Genomic DNA, 21,165 nt, shown 5'->3' on the forward strand with positions numbered 1-21,165 from the left:
GGACAGGCATTTGTTTTTTTCAGATCAGTGTGCTTGCTCATCCCCAAGGCCAAGTTTAAAGTGAGTGACGGAGCATTATTTTAGAACAGTGCAAAATTGGAAACATGCAAATACCCAGTGATAGGGGAACAGCTAAACTGAATTACATTAAGATTCTGGAAGATTTTACAGTTTTTAAAAATAACACTACAACGCAAAACAATACAAAGAAGTGTATACCCAGTACCAGAGTGGGAACAGCAGAATATGAAAAGAATGTAGAAATATACACACATCCACTTAGACCAGAAGAAAACTTGATTATTTAGTAGCTGCTTTTTGTATTTGGGCCAAACCCGCAGCATATGGAAGTTCCCGAGCCAGGGACTGAACCCACACCACAGCAGCAACCTGAGCTGCTGCAGTGACAATGCTGGACAAGGGAACTCCAGTGGCTGCTGCTTCTTCTTTTTTTTTTTTTTTCTAAGTGCACTAAGCAAAAGGAATGATTTTAACAGGGTTGTGTCTGTCTTAGTGTGTGGTATGATGGGAAGAGTCCCTGGGCTTGAGGACCCAGGGATCCTGGTGTCGCTAATCCTGGACCACATATTTTGAACAGTCCTCTCTCCTGACCTTGTTACCTAGTGAGAATTTTAATGCTTGCCTTGCCTATTTCACAAGGTGAGAATTTATCCCACTTAGGATGATAGTCATAGGTTTCCTGTAGAAATAATAGTATGTTTGACTATGGGATGCTGACACACACCTGGCCCAGGAGTTACAAAATACACAGCATAGAAATGTTATTATTTTTCTGAAATCCAAAAAGTCTTGCAGAATCCAATGGGTTTGGGGTAAGGAGTCATGGACCTGCACTAAACATCTTAGACATGTACTTTTATTGAACTGAACCTTCCCAACAATCCTATAGAGTAGGTTTGATCTTTCCCACTTCACAAACGAGAAAACTTGTGTGTACAGAGGTTAATTAGCTTTTCTATTGATAATATGTGGCCCAGTTCAGATTGGGAACATTCAAAGCCAATGATTTTGGCCTCCATGACCACATCAGCAGGAGTCCAGAAATGCTGGCCAGAGTGACATCTACTTGCTTCTGATGTGTGAGACTAACGAAAGAGAATATTCCTCCTAACATCTGACCTTGATTGCATGCCAAGCCCTTGACAGGCATCGTCTGGTCTGATCTCCACAACTCTGGGAGGTGTGGACTCATATGAGCCCCATTTTCAGATGGAAAACTGACAGGTTACATCATATGCCCAAGTGAGTCAGGGACTGGGGATTCAAATTCAGGTCTAATGACTCCAAAGCCTGGAATGTTGCCTCTTCTGTTGAGCAATCAGGAAGCCTGGGGGAACACAGAGTATAGATGCTCACGTTCTGGAAAGACTGAGAAAGGGGCTGATTACAAATAGAGTTATGAATGTGGAGCAATCTGACCCTATGCTTTCCCATCTCCCTCCCTCCTTCTGTACAAGGTCAGCTGTCATGTCAAGGATATGAAATGTAAGCTAGGATTGGTCCCCGAGTACCTTCAGCAGAGTCATGGGAAGGAAAAATATATGAATAACTAGAAGGGCTGCACAGATATGTCAACCAGAAGGAAAAGGTGAGTTGTCTCTTAGGATGCTCAAGGCCTACATAGAGACAGAAATGATGAAATTTTCCTGCAAAAGGTGCCATCTGGTCCTGCTGGTCAGCCGATCTGAGACCCTGGGGGAACAGACTGAGTGAAAATCAGTAACATAACACCTAACGTTCTTTTGTTTGGTTTCTAAAGTGATCCAAGAACAAGGCTTTCTCTTTGGTGTTAAAGAGGTCCAGACAAGGTTCTGCCTCCTGCCTTGACCTTTGGCTTTGGTTCAGCAGGAGAGACTGTCCCAGGGAGTAGCCTATGGGCAAGCCAGGTAGGCAGTGGGCACTAGCTGCCCTTGACTGTCCATCCAAAGGTGGTTGGCAGACTGCCTCTGCCTCTAAAGGATTCAGAGACCTTCAGTTTCCTGGTCTGAAAATGGGGCTAATATTAGTTCAGGGTTCTGAAGTCTTCCTAGGGACCCTACTGCGGAAAAGAACTGCTCCTGAATCCGATTAATTCCAATTGGATTAGGTCTGAAACCCTGAACCCTGGAATATACACAGAATTTGAAAGGTCATGATTTACACTTCTGGGCACTTTTCAGTTCATAAAAGTAGGGCCTAGTTTGGGGTACTCCCACACTGGGAGCTTCCTTAGCATTCAGCCATCAACCTAAAGCTCCAAGCAGGTGCCAGGGTGGCGAGCATAGACTCATGGGCGAGGTCTCCTGGAGGTGGGGTGCACACTGGATAGGGCAGCATCTCATGAATTAGGAAGAGGGAGCCTGAGGGCTAAAGATACAATCATAGGTGATGATCAGATGTTCAGAAGTCAGGCATGTAGGTAGTATCTGGATTGTCAACACCCAGAGGGTTCTTACGGCTACTCAGAGCATGGGAGAGGTGTTGGTTACAAGCAACAGAGTCAACTGACTGGCATAAGCCAAGAAGGAATTAATTGGAAAACTGTGAGGGGCACCTCTCAGAGTGTTGAAGAGAAGGCCAAAGAACATGCTGAGAAAACAACAGAAACCCAAAGGCCTCCAGGGATCCAGGTGGCAGGAACAATTTATTAGACAGTTTCCCCAGGCTTTGTGTCGAGACCCAGATGTATTTATTTATTTATTTACTGTTGTTTTGTTTTGTTTTTTGTCTTTTGGCCATTTTTTGGGCTGCTCCCGAAGCATATGGAGGTTCCCAGGCTAGGGGTCGAATCGGAGCTGTAGCCACCGGCCTATGCCAGAGCCACAGCAACGCGGGATCCGAGCCACATCTGCGACCCTACACCACAGCTCATGGCAACGCCGGATCATTAACCCACTGAGCAAGGTCAGGGATCGAACCCACAACCTCATGGTTCCTAGTCGGATTCGTTAACCACTGTGCCACGGCGGGAACTCTGAGACCCAGATTTAAAAGAAACAAGCTGACTGTCCTGGTTTGGACATCCTTGTCCTTCCTTGGCCTGGGAGAGGAGGGTCCACCAAGACTGTCTAGTGGGAGAGGGGTCCTTCTGCAAAGCAGGAACTATAGTGGACAGTCCTTGGTAAGGAGGTTGTAAACTCCCTCCAACGAAGGTCCCCGGTTGGCTCTGGTTTGCCCCAGACTTTTCTAGGTTGGGCACAGGAAGGCCCTGAGTCCCAAGCAGACTCAGATGGCCCCTCTCCCTACAACTGGCAGGTGGGGGGCCAGAGGTGGCCAATGAAGAATCCCCTGAGGGCCATGCCCACAGATTTTTACTAACAGGGGTGGGGAATAGTCCACTGTGAGATGTTTGCTGTGCTCACCTGGAATCTGGTTGCCTCAGACCTTCCATGTCATTACTTTTACACTCAGCCTTGTTGGGGGGTTGGGGGGGAGGCTAGAACGTGCCCCCAGTGAAGTAAACTAAACCAACTAAATTTGAACTAAATTCGCTGAACTAAATCTCAAAAGGGCTCAGTGTCTTGTCAGAAGTCATACAGAGAGTAAGTGGCAGAGCCAGGGTTAGACCTCAGTTCTGTCTCAATACTTGTGCGGTCCCCTAACCCTCATCCTGCTCCGGGTTACCCCGATACTGCCAGGCCCTGGAGATGCCAAAGGTCTGTGGGCGGGAGGGAGGCTTGAGCTCCCCGGTAGCTTCAGGATGGCCCATCTCACCCAGGTTGAAGCAGACGATGTGGGGTGGGGTGAGGTGAGGTGGGTTGGATGGGGGGTGGACTAGACTCTCCTGGCCGGTGCATCATGAGGCTTGAGTCAGAGCAAGTGAGTCAAAGGATGGGTCCTAAGAGGCTGCTCAGAGTGGGGAAGGTGTGTATGTGCGTGAGTTTCTGTGTGTGTGTGTGTGTGATGTGTGTGTATAGTGTGTGGTGGAGAAGAGGGGGAGAGATACAAAGACAGGGAAAGGGAAAGAAGTGTAGTTTGTTAAGCCCTATGGGGTTTAACCACCTCCCCCAGGGCAGGAGTGCGTATGTAACAGGAGAGAGAAAGGTTTGCAGAAACCAAACACAGCCACCTCGGGGTTATGCGGGCCCCCATCCATGACCCCGCCTCCAGGAGATCAGGACAGATGCTGGGCTATGAGGGTTCCCCCGCTCGGCCTGCAGTCTTCCCCTCCCAGATCCCACGCCCCTGGCAGGTTTCCCCGGGAGGAGCCGGGCCAGGCCCCCCAATTCTCCTTCCCATCCCTCTCCCCTCCCCCTGACCCAGGCCTCCAGGACCCTACACTCTCGGACCCCTGCCCACCTCTCTCACCCTCACCCTGTGCTCCTCCTCACCCCCCTTTCTCAACAAGCTCCAACCACACTAGGCTTTTATGTGTTCCTCAAACAATCCAGACTCCTTCCCACCTTCGGGCCTTTGTACTGTCTGTTTTTTCTGCTTGAAATGCTCTTTCCCCGTCTTCACCCTCCTCATTATCCAGATTTCCATCTAAACATCATCTCTTTCCCAAAGACCTCTCAGGGGCCCCCAATCTAATGGTGCTCCCCCTTCATTTGCATTTCACTCTGTTCTAATGCGGTACAGCCTGCTATTTTCTTTTGTTTATTAGCGCTCTCCCTGCCTTGGTTTCTAAGACATTTCATGATCTTAGCCTAGCTTCCTGTGGACTCCATCCTTCATCCCGGGAGCTCCTAAAACCCACAGGGCCACCTGCTCTCCCTGTGAGTTCCCAGCCTCTGCCCATGTTGTCTCTTTTACCTGGAGGCCTATGCTTCATCCCCTCTGCTGGCTATCAGACATACACCTATTTCCTGACCCCCTAAATCTAGGTAACCCCTTGTCCCTCAATCAGCCCACCATCAGCGTTCTCTGCATCCTGTAATTGGGGTGTAGCCCTCAGGTGGGGAGGGCAGCGATGAGTCTGCCTTGTTCCCTGTGGTGCTGCAAACCTAGCCCAGGACCTGGCGCTTAGTAGGGTGAATGAATGAACGAAGGGCTGCTGCACGGACAGCACTGGAAGAACTTGGCTACTGCGGCTGGCAGCTGCCATGCTGAGAGTTTCCAGGGAGACAGCTCTTATCCTGAGTTTGCCTGAACTAAATCGAGAGCTGAGGCCAGGGAGAGCATGAAGTAAACAGAGCCCAGGGATGCTGGCGCTGTAATTGAGCTCATCCGTCTCTAGTCGGGCTGAGAGAAGGAGTAAGAGTGTTCCAGGAAGGGGAACACAGGGCTGAAGGCCCAGAGGCAGTGATCGGGGAGCTGCCAGGGGAACCACAAGTCATTCTCCCTGGATTGTGCCCGACCGAGGGGGAGGCAGGAAATGAGGCCAAACCACAAAGCCTCGCTGAGGTGGTGAACTTGATCCTAAAGGTAATGGGAAATCATTAAAGAGACCGGAGTAGGGAGTGAGGTGGTCAGAGCGTCATCTCAACAGGAAAATCACTGCAGCTATGGGATGTGCCTTGGGATGGAGAGCCCCATATCCAGCCTAAAGCCTTGAGTTCTCTCCCAGGTTTCCCCATACTGCACTTCCAGCTCTCACTCTTAAAGGAATTCCCAAATGGGTACAGAATACAGGGTACATCACAAGTTTTCTCTCTACGGCGTCTTCTGCTAACATTGAAACAAAAGAGCGATGTAGCATATTGGGGGTGTAGGAGTTCCCGTTGTGGCTCAGTGGGTTAGGAACCTGATGAGTATCCATGAGGTTGCGGGTTCCACCCCTGGCCTTGCTCAGTGGGTTAAGGATCAGGTGTTGCTGTGAGCTGTGGTGTAGATCACAGACATAGCTCGGATCCCTCATTGCTGTGGCTCTGGCGTAGGCCAGCAGCTGCAACTCCAATTTAACACCTAGCCTGAGAACTTCGATATGCCATGGGTGCGGCCATAGAAAGCCAAAAATAAATAAAATTGATCAATCAATCAATCAAATAAATTGGGGTCGTAGACTGGGGGCCACCAGACCTCCTCTGTAAAATAGGGAAATGGTGGTGCTCCCCTCCAACAGGAGAAAATTCAAGAATGAGTGTGAGCGCTCAGGGCAGTGCCTTGTCACAGTCCCAGTCCTAGCAGTGGTGGTGCCAGCAGTGGTAGGAACCACAGCTGTTATCAAAAGTATTAAGACTGGCTCTTCTAACGTACAGTCTGATGAGCCTGGAGGTTCCTTGAATTGGGTGAGGTTGGGGCAGAGATGCTGAGGAAGGAACATATCGAGTAGGGTACGTCATTGAGCAGAATACAGCCAGTGAAGAAGGGGCTCTAGTCTCCTCAGCCTTCTTGTTCTAGGGCCTATCTCTTGCCTATTCTCTGAAGCTTCATTAGGCAGAGCTTGGGTCATGATGTGTGCCTCTTTCTTTTTATAAAAACCTGCTCTAATGGACCAGCCTTGTAAATTTGTTTATACTAACAGATACCTGATTGTTGGGGCTTGCTCCTTTTTATAAGGGGAAAGAAATGAATGCCATCAAGTGAGGAGGGGAGGGGAGTTCCTGTCATGGCCCAGGGGAAAGGAATCCATCTAGGAACCATGAGGTTGCGGGTTTCATCCCTGGCCTCGGTCAGTGGGTTAAGGATCTGGTGTTGCTATGAGCTGTGGTGTAGGTTGCAGACGCAGCTTGGATCTGGCGTTGCTGTGGCTGTGGTGTAGGCCAGCCACTGTAGTTCCGATTAGACCCCTAGCCTGGGAACCTCCATATGCCAAGGGTGAGGCCCAAAAAAGAAAAAAAAAAAGAGTAGGGGAGGGAGAGGTCCTTCTCAGTGATTCAGAAAGCACACTGCCTACTCCATTCAAAAAACCTGCAGGTGTTCTACAGCCTGGCTATGGAGGAAGGGGGCATGGCACTGGCCGTTTTGGTTTGGTTAAACTGGCTGAGCAAATTCTGAACCCTCCATCCTCTTCCAGGGAGCTGAAAAGTGGGAAGGAGCATGATGTGGAAGTGGAGAGAAGAATGAGGGGTGCTAGATAGAGCCGAGGTACACAGAGCGGGCAGGGATGCACTTCCTGGGGAAAGCAGTGGAGGGGAGGGCAGAACTCTGTTTCTAAAGAGCACAACTTTCAAAGTAACAGCAAGTAAGGGGTTCTGGCCTTCTAGCTCTTTGGGGCACCCTCAGCCTCTTTTCATGGGCCCCGCCGCCCCGCGAGACATCACAGGTCAGGGATGGCATTTTTGAGAGGAACCTGTCTCATGGGCACATGTGGCTAACCTATAGCTAACCTAGATATTGCCTGGGCTTCCCCATCCTCCTTGCAGCCTGGGCCCGAGGTCAGGACTGGACCAGATGACACTACTGATGGGGAATGGGGGACTGGGGCTGGTGGAGAGTTCAGGTTACCAGAGAGGGCCAGAGCAGAGATGGTGGAAAGGACTGGTGGAGGGTGCCACCTACCCTCCCGGGAGCATGGCCCCACCTGCAGCCCTCTGGCTTTAGGTCTGTGTGATGCCCGAGTGTGAGGGGCCCGGCCTCCAGCAGCCCCTAGGAAAAGGGCTCCAAACAGAAGAAACAGAGATGGGTCTGAGCCAGTCCTGCAACACAAACACCAGTATATTTTATGTGCACGAATGTGAAAAGAAAGAGACAAAAAAGACCAATGGAGACAGAGCAGGCAATGAGCACACAAACCAATTATGTAACCTTCTGAAGAGCTGCCGTAGCTGGGAGACCGACCCATCCGCCTCAAAGGCTCTTTTGCAGAGCAGGGACCTGCAGCTCCTCTAGGCCTGGGGTGACCTCAGGGTGGAAGGCACTCTGCCTGCCTTAGCCATCGCTCCTTCAGGCCTGGGCCTCCCATCTTTCTGCATCCCCTGTGATGATGTCTGCAGAGCCCAGAGCTTCATAAACACAGGTTCTCATGAATGGACCAGCTCAGTGGCTGCCTCCCCAGGAGACCTGTGCAGAAAATGAGGGACTAGGACGAAAGAACTTTGTGGGCACTCCCTAGGTTATTATTGCTGTGAATAAGCATGGGCCATTGTGACTTACTGGCATCAGAGGGGGCACAGCACAAGGGACAGGATACCTAGCAGACATCAGAAGCGATTCAACCATGCAGGGTAGCACATGGCGATCTGTGACTCAGAGATGCTGCCATGTCCAGTTGAGAGAAGCCCAGGACACCAGAGGTTCATAAACAGCAGATTCTCTCCTGCTCTGCAGGGCTGGGATCCCTCCAAACTTTGAGTCCCTGGGCACTAAGAGATTGGGGTCCTGAAGATACCCAAAAATGCAAGAGTTGAGGTCTGGGTGACCTCTGGTGAGCTCTGAGCCTACAGATCCTGTGGTCAAGCTCCAGGCCATCACCTCCCTTTGCTGGGGGCTCTGTGCCCTACGAGGGACAGTAGGAGCCACGGGGCACATGGATGAAGCAGAAGCACAGTGCTCTGCACGTTGCCAGCCAGGCAGGTTTACTTGGGAACCTCTCATACTCGGGAGTTTATAGGACCCAGAGAGCTGGTGCCAGGGAATGCGGACAGGGCAACATCTGGAGCAGCTGGACCTGGCCAGGCCATCCAAGGGCTTGCTCTCGTGGAGAATCGTGGAGGCCTTGGGCTGAGAGACATCAATAAGCTGACCACCAGATTCTGCTGTGGAGGGGACAGCAAAGGTGAGGGGTGTGGTCTAAGGGCCCATGTGGGGGGCTTGGAGGGGTGCTGGAGATGGAGATCACACGGAGGAGGGGGAAAGACCAAGGAAGCCATTATCCAGAGGGAACAGGGAACCTGACAATAATCTCCCTCTGGAGTCCCCTCCACCTGTCATTGGGAAGCAATTGGTCCCCATTGGAAGGCTGAGTCCCTGGAAGCCCCACATCCTGGAATGGGGGCCACAGTAAAATCAAAGGGAGGGTTAACCCCTGCAAAATGTAGTTTGTGCCTGGACTTGAGGAGCGAGGACGTAGAGGCTGGACCCTTCATCCCATCCTAGACAGGGTCAGCCACTGAACGCAGCCCTACCAGGCTCTCCCAGCCTTTCTCCTAATCTGGGACATCACGCATGCCCATCCCCCAGCCCCTCCACCCTAGCTGGTGCTGTCTGCACAGTCCAGGTGAAGCAAGAAGAGGAGGTGCTCTCCACAGGTGGTATTATTACTTTTAATGTTCTATAAAAAGGGAAAGGCTAATTTCTACCTAAGAGTCCTAGTAATGGTCAAGAAGAGACTGTACCATGGGATAGGCTGCGTTCTGACAGACCCCTCCCCTCAGGGGGTGGGGGGCAGAGCCCGAAGTGGGCTGCAGTTAGGATTTCACCTGTCCACTGCCAGCAATGGACCCGTCATGGGGGAAGGTGGGGCAACCGAAATGACAATGCCCATGAGCATGGCAGAGTTAATACTGTTTCAGGAACAAGCTCGAAGGGTCGGCCTTTCTGCGAGGGGTGGGGAGGGGGTAGCCCTGAGGAGGTTTTGCTGCAGGGCTGGGGCTATGGCAGAACCAGAACGGACCCCTTCCCACTAAGGATACTTTGAAGACCCTCCCAAAGCTGAAAGGCCCTCTTTTTCTCACTCATGCATTCTCCATGGCTCTCCAACAGTGGATCCCTGCTCCTCCACCTCCTAGAAAGCTAGATTGCCCCAGACTGGTTTGAAAATAAACCGGTCCGGTGCCTCTACTGCCTATCCCATCCCCCTAACCCCTGAACTGATTTGTCTCTGGGTCCCCATTGTGTTTCCATGAGGCCCATATTGGCCTGACTGTGCTTTGGAGCCATCCTCAGTTTTTAGCCACTGCAGGGAGGTGGCATGGAGAAGAGCACCAGGGGCACTGCCACAGCTCACCAGACTAGGGTGGTGAGGAGACGGAACGCAGGAACTTCCCAGGCATCAGACCACGGAACAGTGGAGTGAAGGCTGCAAGAGGGCAGGAGAGGTCTGCTCAGGGTTCTATCTCTGGCAGCTGCTGTGTTGGCCAGGGAGTTGCAGGTAGGAGCAGGTGGGGTAGCTGTCGCGGATAAAGGGGCTGCTAGTGGTAAAGGCTTCGACAGTAAGAGAAAACGGGGGAAACGCCACCGAACACACAGGGATTGAAACCTCCAAAAGCCCAAGGTTGGTGGGAATCCAGCACCAGGGGGGGGAGCCCCAGAAGGCCAAGGGAGCAGCGTGGGGTCCTGGGGGAGGAGAGAAGAGCCAAGGGACGGCCTCCCAGCTTTGCAGACCAGCACTCCTGCCAATCAGCCTCCTGGCTGCCCAGTCTCTTGTTAGGCTGCAGCTCAGCAGGCCCCCTAGGGAGGTATTGGTTGCAAGCAAGCACCTTAATATTGCCTAATGGAACCAGCCAAACCCCAGCTGAACCAGGTGAGGGGGAGGGAGCTGGCCACTGCCGCAGCCCAAAGCCACCTCCGGCCTTGCCTCCCCCCTGCTGCCCCATTCCCAGAGTCCCTTAGCCAGAACAGGGCCTGCTGCTTTCAAAGTCACCCGCAGAGTCCAGTCCCTGCGTCGCCACGGGCCTCCCACCCCTAGCCTCTGAGCTGGGCTGGGATCCACCGACCCTTCCCCAAAGTACCTCTGCCGCCTCCACGCCCCGCCCCCAACTCCCGCCCACCGTGGAGGGGATGCGCGCACTGTGTGCCCTACCGGGCAGGGTTTGTGCTGTACAGAGGGAGCAACCCCACCAGCTTGGTACCCTTGCCCGTACCCCCGGGGCCCCACCTAGCGGCCCCCGACTCAGTCAGTCTTGACATGGCCGTTGGCCAGGGCCAGGGGGCTGCTGGGCTCCCCGGGCTCAGCGTCCTTGTCAAAGCGGAGGCGGAGGGTGTTTCGGATGATGAACTGCTCCATGATGAGGGCCCCGCAGAACCAGGGCACGGCGTACTCCAGGGTGATGAGGCCCATGAAGTCAAAGTCGAACTGGGAGTAGTCCCAGGGGCAGGCGTTGAACTGGCGCAGGATGAAGCCGGTGGTGAACTCCCACAGGTAGGTCCAGAGCGTGTAGATGAGACAGCGCACCAGCAGCGGGCAGCGGCCCCGCAGGCGCAGGTACATGCGCTCCACAATGAGGATGGACGTGCCGTAGATGAAGAGCGCCCACACGCTGGTGACCCCCGGGAACTTCCAGTTAAAGTTCACCACGAACTCCCAGGCGGCTGTGAACATCACCTCGCAGAAGTAGCCGTGGATGGCGTACAGGTACCAGCGGGACAGCGCTGTCAGGGGCTCTGCGGACGCCATGGCGTGGACCGGGGCTGGCTGCTGGCAATGCAGAGGAGACACGGGTGAGGAAGGAGGGGTCGGAGGGGCTCCTGCTACTGCCTTGCCACCGCCAGGCTCAGGTCTCTGATGTGACCAGACTGGGGGAAGGGATTTCAAACCTGCCTCTACCTTTCTCTTTGGTTACCTACGGTGAACTGGAGATTGGCACTGGCCACCTGCCCCTTGGTGGACTGACTCATAAGCCACTGCAACTGCTGACCCTAAACACCCCTTGAAAGGAGCTCAGGGTGGCGATCAGGAGTGAGGTGCTCTGTGCTCCAGGAAAACTGGCACAACAGGTCTTCATTAGATATTTTCTTTCTTTCCTTTTTTTTTTCCCCCTTGTCTTTTTAGGGCCACACCCATGGCATATGGAGGTTCCCAGGCTAGGAGTCTAATCAGAGCTACAGCTGCCAGCCTACGCCACTGCCACCACCACAGCCACACCAGATCAGAGCCGCCTCAGCGACCTACACCACAGCTCACAGCAGCCCCGGATCCTTCACCCACTGAGCTTTGCCAGGGATCAAACCTTCGTCCTCATGGATACTAAGTCAGAATCGTTTCTGCTGAGCCACAACGGGAACTTCCAGATATTTAGATATTTTCGGAAGATTTCATGAGCCTAATTCTTGCATCTCCTCATATCTGGAAAAGCACTAAAATCCGTCATGGTGACATCTGCTCTTGTGACTAGCAGTAACCTCCTGTAAAATGCGTGCATGGCTGCATGTACCTCCCCCTGCACCCAAATCACATATAGACTGACATTCCCCCCTACCTCTCCGGAGCAGTAGTTCAGAGCTATCTGAAATGCTGCCTCCCAGTCTACAGTCCTCATTTTGCCTCAAATAAAACTTAATTCTAACTTTCAGTTTGTGCGTATTTTTTACGTCCAACACAGATCCTATCCCTTTATTTCATGTTCCTTACCTGAGTCAAGAAGGCATGAGAAAAGAAAGAAAACAGTCTCACTGGCTTCCTCTGACCATCTCTACTCAAGTGCTACTTGGAGGGAGGTGTCTACTACACTCCCTATCATAACTTCTTATTTGTGGTCCGTGGAAGAGTCAGCTTCCCTGGCCCACTGATCACCCCATTTCCATGCTACTTGGTGATTTTTCACCAGGGCCATCTACTGGATCCCCCACACTTCCCCTACTTCTTCTCAACCAGATCCACATCACTCATATTTCTGAGATCTTTTCAAGCAGCCATCTTTTTTGTGTGTATGTGAACATAGACATAAAAGTTACCACTTTAACTATTTTAAAGTATACACTTAAGTGGTATTAGTACTTCTTATTGTTGTGCAACCATCACTACCAGCCATCTCCAAAATATTTTCATCATCCCAAACTGAAACTCTAAGCTCATTAAACGCTAACTCCCCATCCCCTCCCTAGAGCCCATGACAACCACTCTTCTACTTTGTCTCTATGAGTCTGACCACAGTAGGTATCTCATTTAAGTAGAATCACACCGTAGTTGTCCTATTGCACTGGCTTATTTCATGGTTCATCCCTTTTTAAGGCTATATAATATTCCACTGTAATCTATCTAGATATATCATATTTTATCAATTCATCCATTAATGGATATTTCCACATTCTGATTATTGCGAATAATGCTGCTCTGGATATGGGTATATAAATACCCATTCAAATCCCTGCTTTCAATTCTTTGGGGTGTATATACCCAGAAGTGGAAAAACAAGATTATAGGATAATTCGATTTTTATTTTCTGAGGCGTGGCCTTGCCGTTTTCCCAGGAGCTGTATGTACCATTTGACATTCCTTACCAGCAGTGCATAAGGATTCCAATGCCTCCACATCCTTGCCTGCATTTGTCCTTTTCTGGTTTTAGATGATGGCCATCCCAATGGGTATGAAGTGGTTGCTCAATGGTTGCCCAGTGGAGCAACCTTTGTCTTTAACTGCTCCATTAAGTGAGTTTTGGTGTTTAGTTTCGATGTTGAGAGAAAACCAGTGGGTTGAGAGAGGAAAGAGTCCTCCCCTCCACTTCTTATTTCTTCCCCTTCCTCTTTGGTTAAACCTCACCCGTCTTCAGGGCCCCATCCTGATTCCCCAAAGACTGGCCTGGCCCTCCTCCAGGGATTGTGTAGATGACACATTTGGCGTTTTATCCACTGCCACCCCTATTTACTATTTCGAGGCACATGCCCTCTTGATCCAACCAGCCTGTGTACTCCTTGAGGGCAGTGAGAGTTTCCCATCCTCTGTTCTGCAGCCTTGGCACAGGCCTCCCCGGAGCAGGCATTCTCTAAATGACACATCATTGACGTGGAGGGCAGAGTGGGAGAATTCAGGGTTTCATCAAGAAAGGAAAGGCAGGACAGAAGAACACGAACCCCAGCTCTGCCAGCTGGGAGTGGACTCCGGGCTGACACTTCTGTCAGTCCTCTCTCCAAGGTGGGAGCGGTGACAGAGGTTACCAAAATGACACTCGCAGTCTACCAGCCCATCTGGGAATCTCAGCCTCATCTTTCAGCTGAAGCAGACTGAGCCACAAAAATACTCACCCATGTACATTGCTTTGTGATCTTCCAAACACTTCACATTTTGTCACCAATTCTTACAAAATTGAGACTCATGTGAAGGGCAGGTAGTTTTTGGGTTTTTTTTTGTTTTTGTTTTTGCTTTTTAGGGCCTCACCTTTGGCATATGGAAGGTCCCAGGCTCAGGGTCAAATCAGAGCTGCAGCTGCCAGCGTACACCACAGCCACAGCCAGATGGGATCCGAGCCACATCTACAACCTACACCACAGCTCACAGCAATGCAGGATCCTCAACTCACTGAGGAAGGCCAGGAGTCAAACCCGTGTCCTCATGGATACTAGCTGGGTTCGTTACTGCTGAGCCACAACGGGAACTCCAAGGGCAGGTAGTTTGACTCTCGTTTTTCAAAAAGAGGCAGTTGGGCTCAGAGAGAAGTCCCTTTCTCCATATCCCACGACCAGTGAATGGAAGAGCTGAGACTAAGAGTCCCATCTGTGGTGCAACAGGTTAAGGATCCAGAGTTACTGCAGCTGTGGCACAGACCACAACTGTGGCATGGGTTCAGTCCCTGGCCAGGGAACTCCTATGTGTCACAAGCGCAGCCAAAAAAAAAAAAAAAAAGAAAGAAAAGAAAAGAAAGAAAACAAAAAAAAAGAAGAGCAGAGACTAGAATCTATATCTTTTGATTTCTACTTCAAAACTCATCCCATTGCATACTACAGCCATCTCCTAGACATGCGTGCCTCATATCACTCCCCTGCTCAAAAACATTCAACGGCTCCCCATTTCCTAATGAAATGCTACAGTGTCCTGGGCCTAGCATTCAAGACGCTCTATGATCTCACTCCAATTTACTTTTTCAGCCTGATTCTCACAGTCCAGCTCTCCCTGTCTTACCTCCATGCCTCCACAATCCTATCTATTGCGTTTTATGTGCCCTTCTCCCCTTGCCTCTGCAAGTAAAAACCCAGCTTACAGGTTACCTTCCGAACAAAATGTTTTCCATCCTCCCAACCACAAATCCTCTCTTCCTCCTCTGAATACCCACAGCACATGCTGGGCTGTCTCTTTGTACTGATGATTTTCTGTCTCACTCTGTTGATAACTTGCAGTCCCCAGCCAGACATCTTTCCTGTGTTCTATACTATTAATCCCATTCCTTTCTGAACGCCACCTAAATATCATACAGGCACTTCATACTTTTTCCTAACTCAAACGCATTATCTTCTCCCACAAATGTGTTTTCCTCTGAGCCCATCTTGATTAATGGTACCTAGTTAGTAGACAGAAACCCTGGTGTCACTCTTGTTTCTCTGCTTAACCCCCACTTGAAACTGAACTCCCTGTAGGTAAGGACTTTGTCAGATTCAGCACTGTATCCCCGGCTGTCTAGAATAGTGTCTCACACACAGTGAGCATTCGACAATGAAGACTTTTTAATCACTTGGCAATTGCTACAGAACCCGTCATCCTCAAACTCAGTGGCTTAAATCAACTCTCATTTATCATTACAACTCACGTGTCTGTGGGTTGGCAGATCTTGGCTAGCCTTTATCATGAGACTGTGAGTCACCTGAGGGCTCCGCTCCCCTTGCTTTTCCTCCTTCTCCTGGGCCCAGCAGACCAGCCCCCAGCCCGCCCCTCTCACAGCAAGGGCAGAAGCCCAAGAGCAAGCACCACTGCTGCACCTGCACTTTTCAATACTGGGTAAGTGGTTAGGTCACACCCGCTAACATCTTATTGGCCCAAGCAAGTCACATGGCCAAGCTACCTAGCCAGCCATTAACGCCTATCCTTTCTACTGCTTAAATATCTTTGCAATCCATCTCCTCCCCTTAATTCCTCCTATTGCTGCTCTCATCCAAGCCACATCATCTCTCACCTGGATGACGCTATTAGCCTCCCAGCTAGTCTCCCGGCTTTGCCTTGCTCCTTTCAAGGCACTCATCACACTGTGAAGGAGTGTGTTGAAACAGCTGTCTTTCTAAATTGCAAATCCAATGTTCCTCCCCACTTAAAGCCCATTAGTGGAGCTTCAACATCCACAGAGGAAAACTCAACCCCTTTGTGACCCACTGCTGCTTTGGGGCCTGTCCTGTAGATCTTTCCACTGCCATTTTTGCCACCCGGGGTGCCTTCCCCACTATTACCACCGCTACCATCACCACCCCCCTCCAACCCCATGCCCTGTGAAGCCTAATCCTCCTTCAAGATCTAGCTCTTCCTCTGTGAAGACCTTCCTAAGATCTGGCAACTCTGGAACTGTCCACTGCCCTGTCCCCCTCTGCACCCTGTTTGCCTCGGTGACCACAGTTAGCACCAGGCTTTACCAGGATTCGTGTGAAAGCCAGCACTAGTAGCCACTTGATGAATGTTTCATAGAATATTAGGAGAAAAACAGCAGGATTCAAAACAGAATACTTAATATGATTTTGATTTTGCAAAGGCATACCTACAAAAAATTTAGTTCCAGTCATCTCTGCATGGTAACATAAGTGATTTTTATTTCCTTCTTCTGTATTTATTTATTTTGCCTTTTTAGGGCCGCACCTGTGGCATATGGAGGTTCCCAGGCTAGGGGTCTAATTGGAGCTACAGCTGCCGGATCCTTAACCCACTGAGCAAGGCCAGGGATTGAACCTGCAACCTCATGGTTCCTAGTCAGATTCATTCCCGCCGTGCCACGACGGGAACTCCTATTTCCTTCTTTATACCTTTTTGTAAACTCTCGAGATTTTTTCTAAACAGGTATGTGTCACTTTTCTAAAAATAAATTTTCTTAAAACCATCTGTTGGGAGTTCCCTGGTGGCCTAGCAGTTAAGGACTTGGCCTTATCACTGCCGAGGCTCAGGTTCGATCCCTGACCTGGGAACTTCCACATGCTGCAGGCACGCCCAGAAACAAAACAAAAAACCATCTGTTGAATGACTATAATCATCTTTGTGCTTTGCATACAGAAGGTACTTGATAAATTTGCCAGACAAAGGAACCTAAAGAAACCTGAAATTGTGTAAAATTAACAATATACGTCCATCCCTCCTGAGCCAATCCCAACAACAAACCGTGATTTACAGATGTGAAGGGTGTGCAGTGGTTAAGCATCGGGGCCCCAGACCCTAACTGGCTGGGTCTGTGTCCTGCATGACAATACCCTCCACCTGGGATCTAGGGCATGTTTACTTGACCTCTCTGTGCCTCAGTTTCCTTGTAATAAAGTGAGAATAACAAGCATAACCACCTCCGAGGGCTACATAGCAGGTATAGCAAGTGCTCCAAAAAGGATGGCTTTCGTTTCTGGCACAGAGCCAGGCTTCCTCTCCCTCCCACCCGAGGTGGGGTCATTCTGCAGCCTTCTGTGCCAAGCAGGTCAGGTCTTCACCTCCACCCAGAGCACCAACCTGGCAGCCAAGCGACCCGTGAAACCAGTAATTGCAGCCCACCGAAGAACAAAAACTCAGCCGAGGAGAATCAGTGTGAGCTTCCAGGCCTTCTGTGGTTCAGGAGGTTTGAGGAAGGGGTCTCAGAACCAGCCCTGGGAGGGTCAGGTTTTAAAAGAAGTGTGGGGCGGAAGGACCAGCGTTCCTGGCACAGCTTCTCATGCTTTCTTTCCTTTTATCCTGAACCCTCACCAGGTTGCTAAGCTTTGCTCAGCACAGAGCTGGGCAACACACAGAGGAGCAGAGATGGGCAACGCACAGAGGAGCAGAGCTGGGCAACGCACAGAGGAGTGAAGAGGGATCCATAGTCCGAGGCAGGTGGACGGTGGCGACCTGGAGATGGATTACTCTGCCTTCCGCTCAGCTCAGGCCCCTCTGAACTCAAGTCTGTCCCTGTGACTGGTACTCAAACCCCTGGCTCCTCTTCCCTACAGGATCCAGGGAAGGGGCTTCTTCAGACACGCCCTTCTGCAGCAGCCTGACACACCTAGTAGAATCCTCACTCAGGTCAGTCCCCACCTTGATGCTGCTTCTAAAGCCCTGCTCCCCGTGCCTCTTGGTCTCATCTTTTGGGGTGGCCAAGAAAGGTTTCTCAGAGGCTCCAGTCATCGCACCCCCCCTCCCCGGTGGGGGGGCAGGTGACTTGGGAGAGATGGACCCCCAAGCCCCGAGAGCAGAAGCAAGATCAAAGGGAGAGAGAGGGGCAAGCTGCCGAACAGAAAAGAGGATGTGGGAGAAGAGCAGGGCAAGCCCAAGGCCTGGATTCTGTTTTTAGAAACTTCTGTGCCTGGAAGAACTCAGGTGGGTGGAGGGGAAGCATACCTAGGGGAGGTCAGGCCGCGTCTGAGGAGCTGTGCCAGGACTGGTCCGCGGGAAGATGAATGAGGGAAGCTGGAAGTCCTGGCTGGGGCCAAGAGGCAGGGCTGAGGACAGGGACAGGGGTATGAGACAGTGTCATCAGCTGGGATGGCAGCTCACACTGTGATGGGACAGATGCTAAAATTAGAGGCAGGCATTGGCCGGGGTGGATTTTCAGAACTCCACTCCCCAAACCCATTTCTAATAGTCACAGGAGCCACGCTTAAACTTTGAGCTAGGACAGGCTCCCCTCACCATTTCTGCCGGTCCCCTGTCCCTGCCTGGCCTCCCCGCACCGGAGTCCTCCGCCCTGCACCTTTCAGCACCTCCTTGTTTGGCCCTGCGATCAGAGCCCTGGAGAAACCCACACCAGGAGGAACCAGCAGCTCAGGGATGTTGGCTTCTTTCTCCTGGCGACAAACACAAACATCCCGAGGACCGTGACACAAAGACGGGACAGCCCAGGAAAGGAACCTTGGGGTCGGGTAGAGAGGAGAATATGGGCAGACTGAAAGCAGAGGAGTCTGGAGAGCAGTGGGCGGTTTTACAAGCTGGGTTTAGGGGGCAACGTTCAAGAGTCCTGCTCCGGACTTCCACCCTCTTGCTGTGGGCATCCCCCTGGGAAAGCTCCTGAAAGGGCCCTCACACCACTTCCCAAATCACAGTAGTAATAAGCCCCTGTTCTGAGCACTTTGCATGTATTAACTCAGATAATCTTCAAGCCCACTTCACAGATGGGGAATTTGAGGCAGAGAAAGGCTAGAAAATTAACCTACGTTCTTACTGCTGTGCAAGGCAGAGCTGGGATTCAAACCCAGCTCCAGGGCCTGCACTCCGAGTCAGCACATCACATTGCCCTGGAGCCTGACCACAGGCTTCTCTGAGGGCACTACCATTTTCTGAGTTTCTGCTTCTGGAAGGCTGAGGTGGTATATGGAGAGGCAACCGGAAGCAAAGAGGACGTGTGCATCTAGGTAGATCATTAATGAAGCCCAGCACTGGGGTCAGAGCCACTGGAAGCTCTCAGCCAAGTGGCCCCTATTCTAAGAGGCCAAGTTCTGTTCTGCAGCCAAGTTCCGGCTGGATCCTCATGCAGGTCCTCCAGGGTCACAGCTGACCCTCACAGGATCAGAGCAGCAGCCACTCCTTAAGGCTTTAGGGCATGTGCCATTCAAAGACCTCTCACCAGGACACCACATCACCCTGAGCCTCCGACTGCCAGCCTGCCTCAGTGCTGCTGGGAATCTCAGATGGTGCTGCCACGGACGGAAAAGCCAGCCAAGAGCAGTGGCCAGTGTTGCAGGCTGCCCAGAAAGGGACGCCTAGAGCAGCCGCCGCCAGAGTATTAGCAGCAACCAATCCACACAGGGTGGCAGGCGGGGGAGGATTTCAGATGGCTCAGATGCTAAGCAAATCCCAGCTGGCAGGTGCAGGGGGGCAAGTGGGCTTGGGGAACAGTCAGCCTGGCACAGCGGCTCACCAGGGCTCAGGCAGCAAAGGGCAGCCTGCAGATGGGGCCCACAGACAGGGCATCCTGTGCATCACCTGCAAGACCCTCCCCAGACCTCACGTGGCTGCCTCCCTGTTGTCATTCAGATCTCGGCTCAACCAGTCACCCTTCAGAGAATTTTCTGATTCAAAATAGCCTCCCCATCACTGACATCACTCCATTTGAATCATGGCACTTTCTTTTTTTTGCTACGTGTTCATGGTCTATCTCCCCCACTGAGAATGAAAGTTCCACAAGGACTGAGTTCTGCCTTGTTCCCTGCTGGGTAACCAGTGCCTAGAACAGTGCCTGGGAGTAAGACCCCTGATACCTGGGAATGAAGGGATGGGCCCAAACAGGCACAGGCCCTTAAGCATTGAGAGGGCAGGTATAAACAGCTAACCAGCTCTGCCTTTCTCTTCCCTTTCCTGGGAAATTCAGCCTTAAATTATCTGTATTTCTAGCATTTTAAAATATCTCGTTTTCGCAATTACAAAAATGACATGTGCTCACTGTTAAAATTTAAGGATTACAGAAGGGAATGACTTAGAAAGCAAAAAGTCCCCCATCAACCCACATCTTAGAGAAAGTCACTTTTAATGGTATGCTGTGTGCTTGTCCAGATTTAATTTAGTTTTATTTTTAAAATTTTTTATATTTTTGTTTTTTTAGGGCTGCAGGCTAGGGGTTCCCAGGCTAGGGGTCGAATCAGAGTTGTAGCTGCCAACCTATGCCACAGCCACAGCAGCGCCAAATCCAAGCCTTGTCTGTGACCTACACCACAACTCATGGCAACACTGGATCCTTAACCCACCGAGCAAGGCCAGGGATTGAACCTCCTGTGTCCTCATGGATGCTAGTCAGATTCATTTCTGCTGAGCCACAATGGGAACTCCCAGATTTAATCTGGTATTAAAAGAAACAAATCCACGCATCCTAGAAAGAGAAAGCATTCCTAATTCCAGCAAACTAGCAGCCACCATCATTTCCCCTTTGCAGTCTTTTTCTCATGTGTTTATTTTACAAGTTACCATAATGGACTGATTCTGTAATCTGACACTTTCACGCATTATATCACCATAATCATTTTTCCACGTTATTATATTGCCTATGTCCTCCTTATTATAATGGCTGAGTAATATTCCACCAAGTGGAGAACTGCAATTTATTAACCTAGATATCCAACAAAGGAAGAACAACGGTTTCCCGCTTCCACTCTTACAACGACACCACAAGAAACATCTTTTTTATGCCTGTAGCAAGAGAATTCAGCCCTTTTCTTTGCTGGGACTATTTCCTAGTGAAAGATTTCTTAAGGAATAATTCCAGAAATGGGATCACTGGATGAAAGGGTACAACTGCTTTAAGGCTGAAGTTCTATGTTGTTCTGGAAGATTCTGTATCACGTGGGGAACAGGTGTCTGTCTGAGTCACTGAGTTCTCATCATGGCCTCCACCTCCACCTCCACCCCACTCCATGGTCCAGGCTTGCTCTCACCACCTAGGCTACAAACCACCTCAATTATACTTCCTGAAAGGCTCTCCAATCACAAACTAATTTTACAAACCCAGGTTGGCTGAAAATAGATTTTGGCCCTGGGTCATTTATTTGTTTTTTAGGGCTGCAGTTGTGGCATATGGACCTTCCATATGGAAGGCTATGCTATGGGTCGAATCAGAG

General features: G+C 50.9%; 1 protein-coding gene and 1 long non-coding RNA gene across 16 annotated transcripts in view; one reads left to right on the forward strand and one right to left on the reverse strand.

The window, feature by feature from the left end:
- Positions 1-447: 447 nt before the first annotated feature.
- LOC146401810 (uncharacterized) lies at positions 448-10,304 on the forward strand. Its single transcript, XR_014811006.1, has 2 exons — positions 448-2,768; positions 6,705-10,304. It is a non-coding gene; the product is annotated as an uncharacterized LOC146401810 (long non-coding RNA).
- TMEM229B (transmembrane protein 229B) overlaps positions 7,522-21,165 on the reverse strand; it is a 44,320-nt gene continuing 30,676 nt past the window's right edge. For 5 of the 15 annotated variants that reach the window (XM_084969512.1, XM_084969511.1, XM_084969514.1 and 2 more), the window contains exon 2: positions 7,522-11,179. In XM_084969512.1, coding sequence (XP_084825638.1) covers positions 10,655-11,158 — 504 coding nt within the window. In that variant the 5' untranslated portion in view covers positions 11,159-11,179 and the 3' untranslated portion in view covers positions 7,522-10,654. Of the gene's footprint in view, positions 11,180-15,218; positions 15,365-17,959; positions 18,117-20,298; positions 20,421-21,165 lie in introns of those variants that run through there. The other 10 variants (XM_084969515.1, XM_084969520.1, XM_084969510.1 and 7 more) reach the window with 8 other exon arrangements.

The sequence above is a fragment of the Sus scrofa genome, chromosome 7, assembly GCF_054392235.1.
Source record: "Sus scrofa isolate SSC_HxYL_T2T_F1_AM1 chromosome 7, Sscrofa_HxYL_maternal_Yorkshire_Landrace_v2.0, whole genome shotgun sequence".
Classification (NCBI taxonomy): domain Eukaryota; kingdom Metazoa; phylum Chordata; class Mammalia; order Artiodactyla; family Suidae; genus Sus; species Sus scrofa.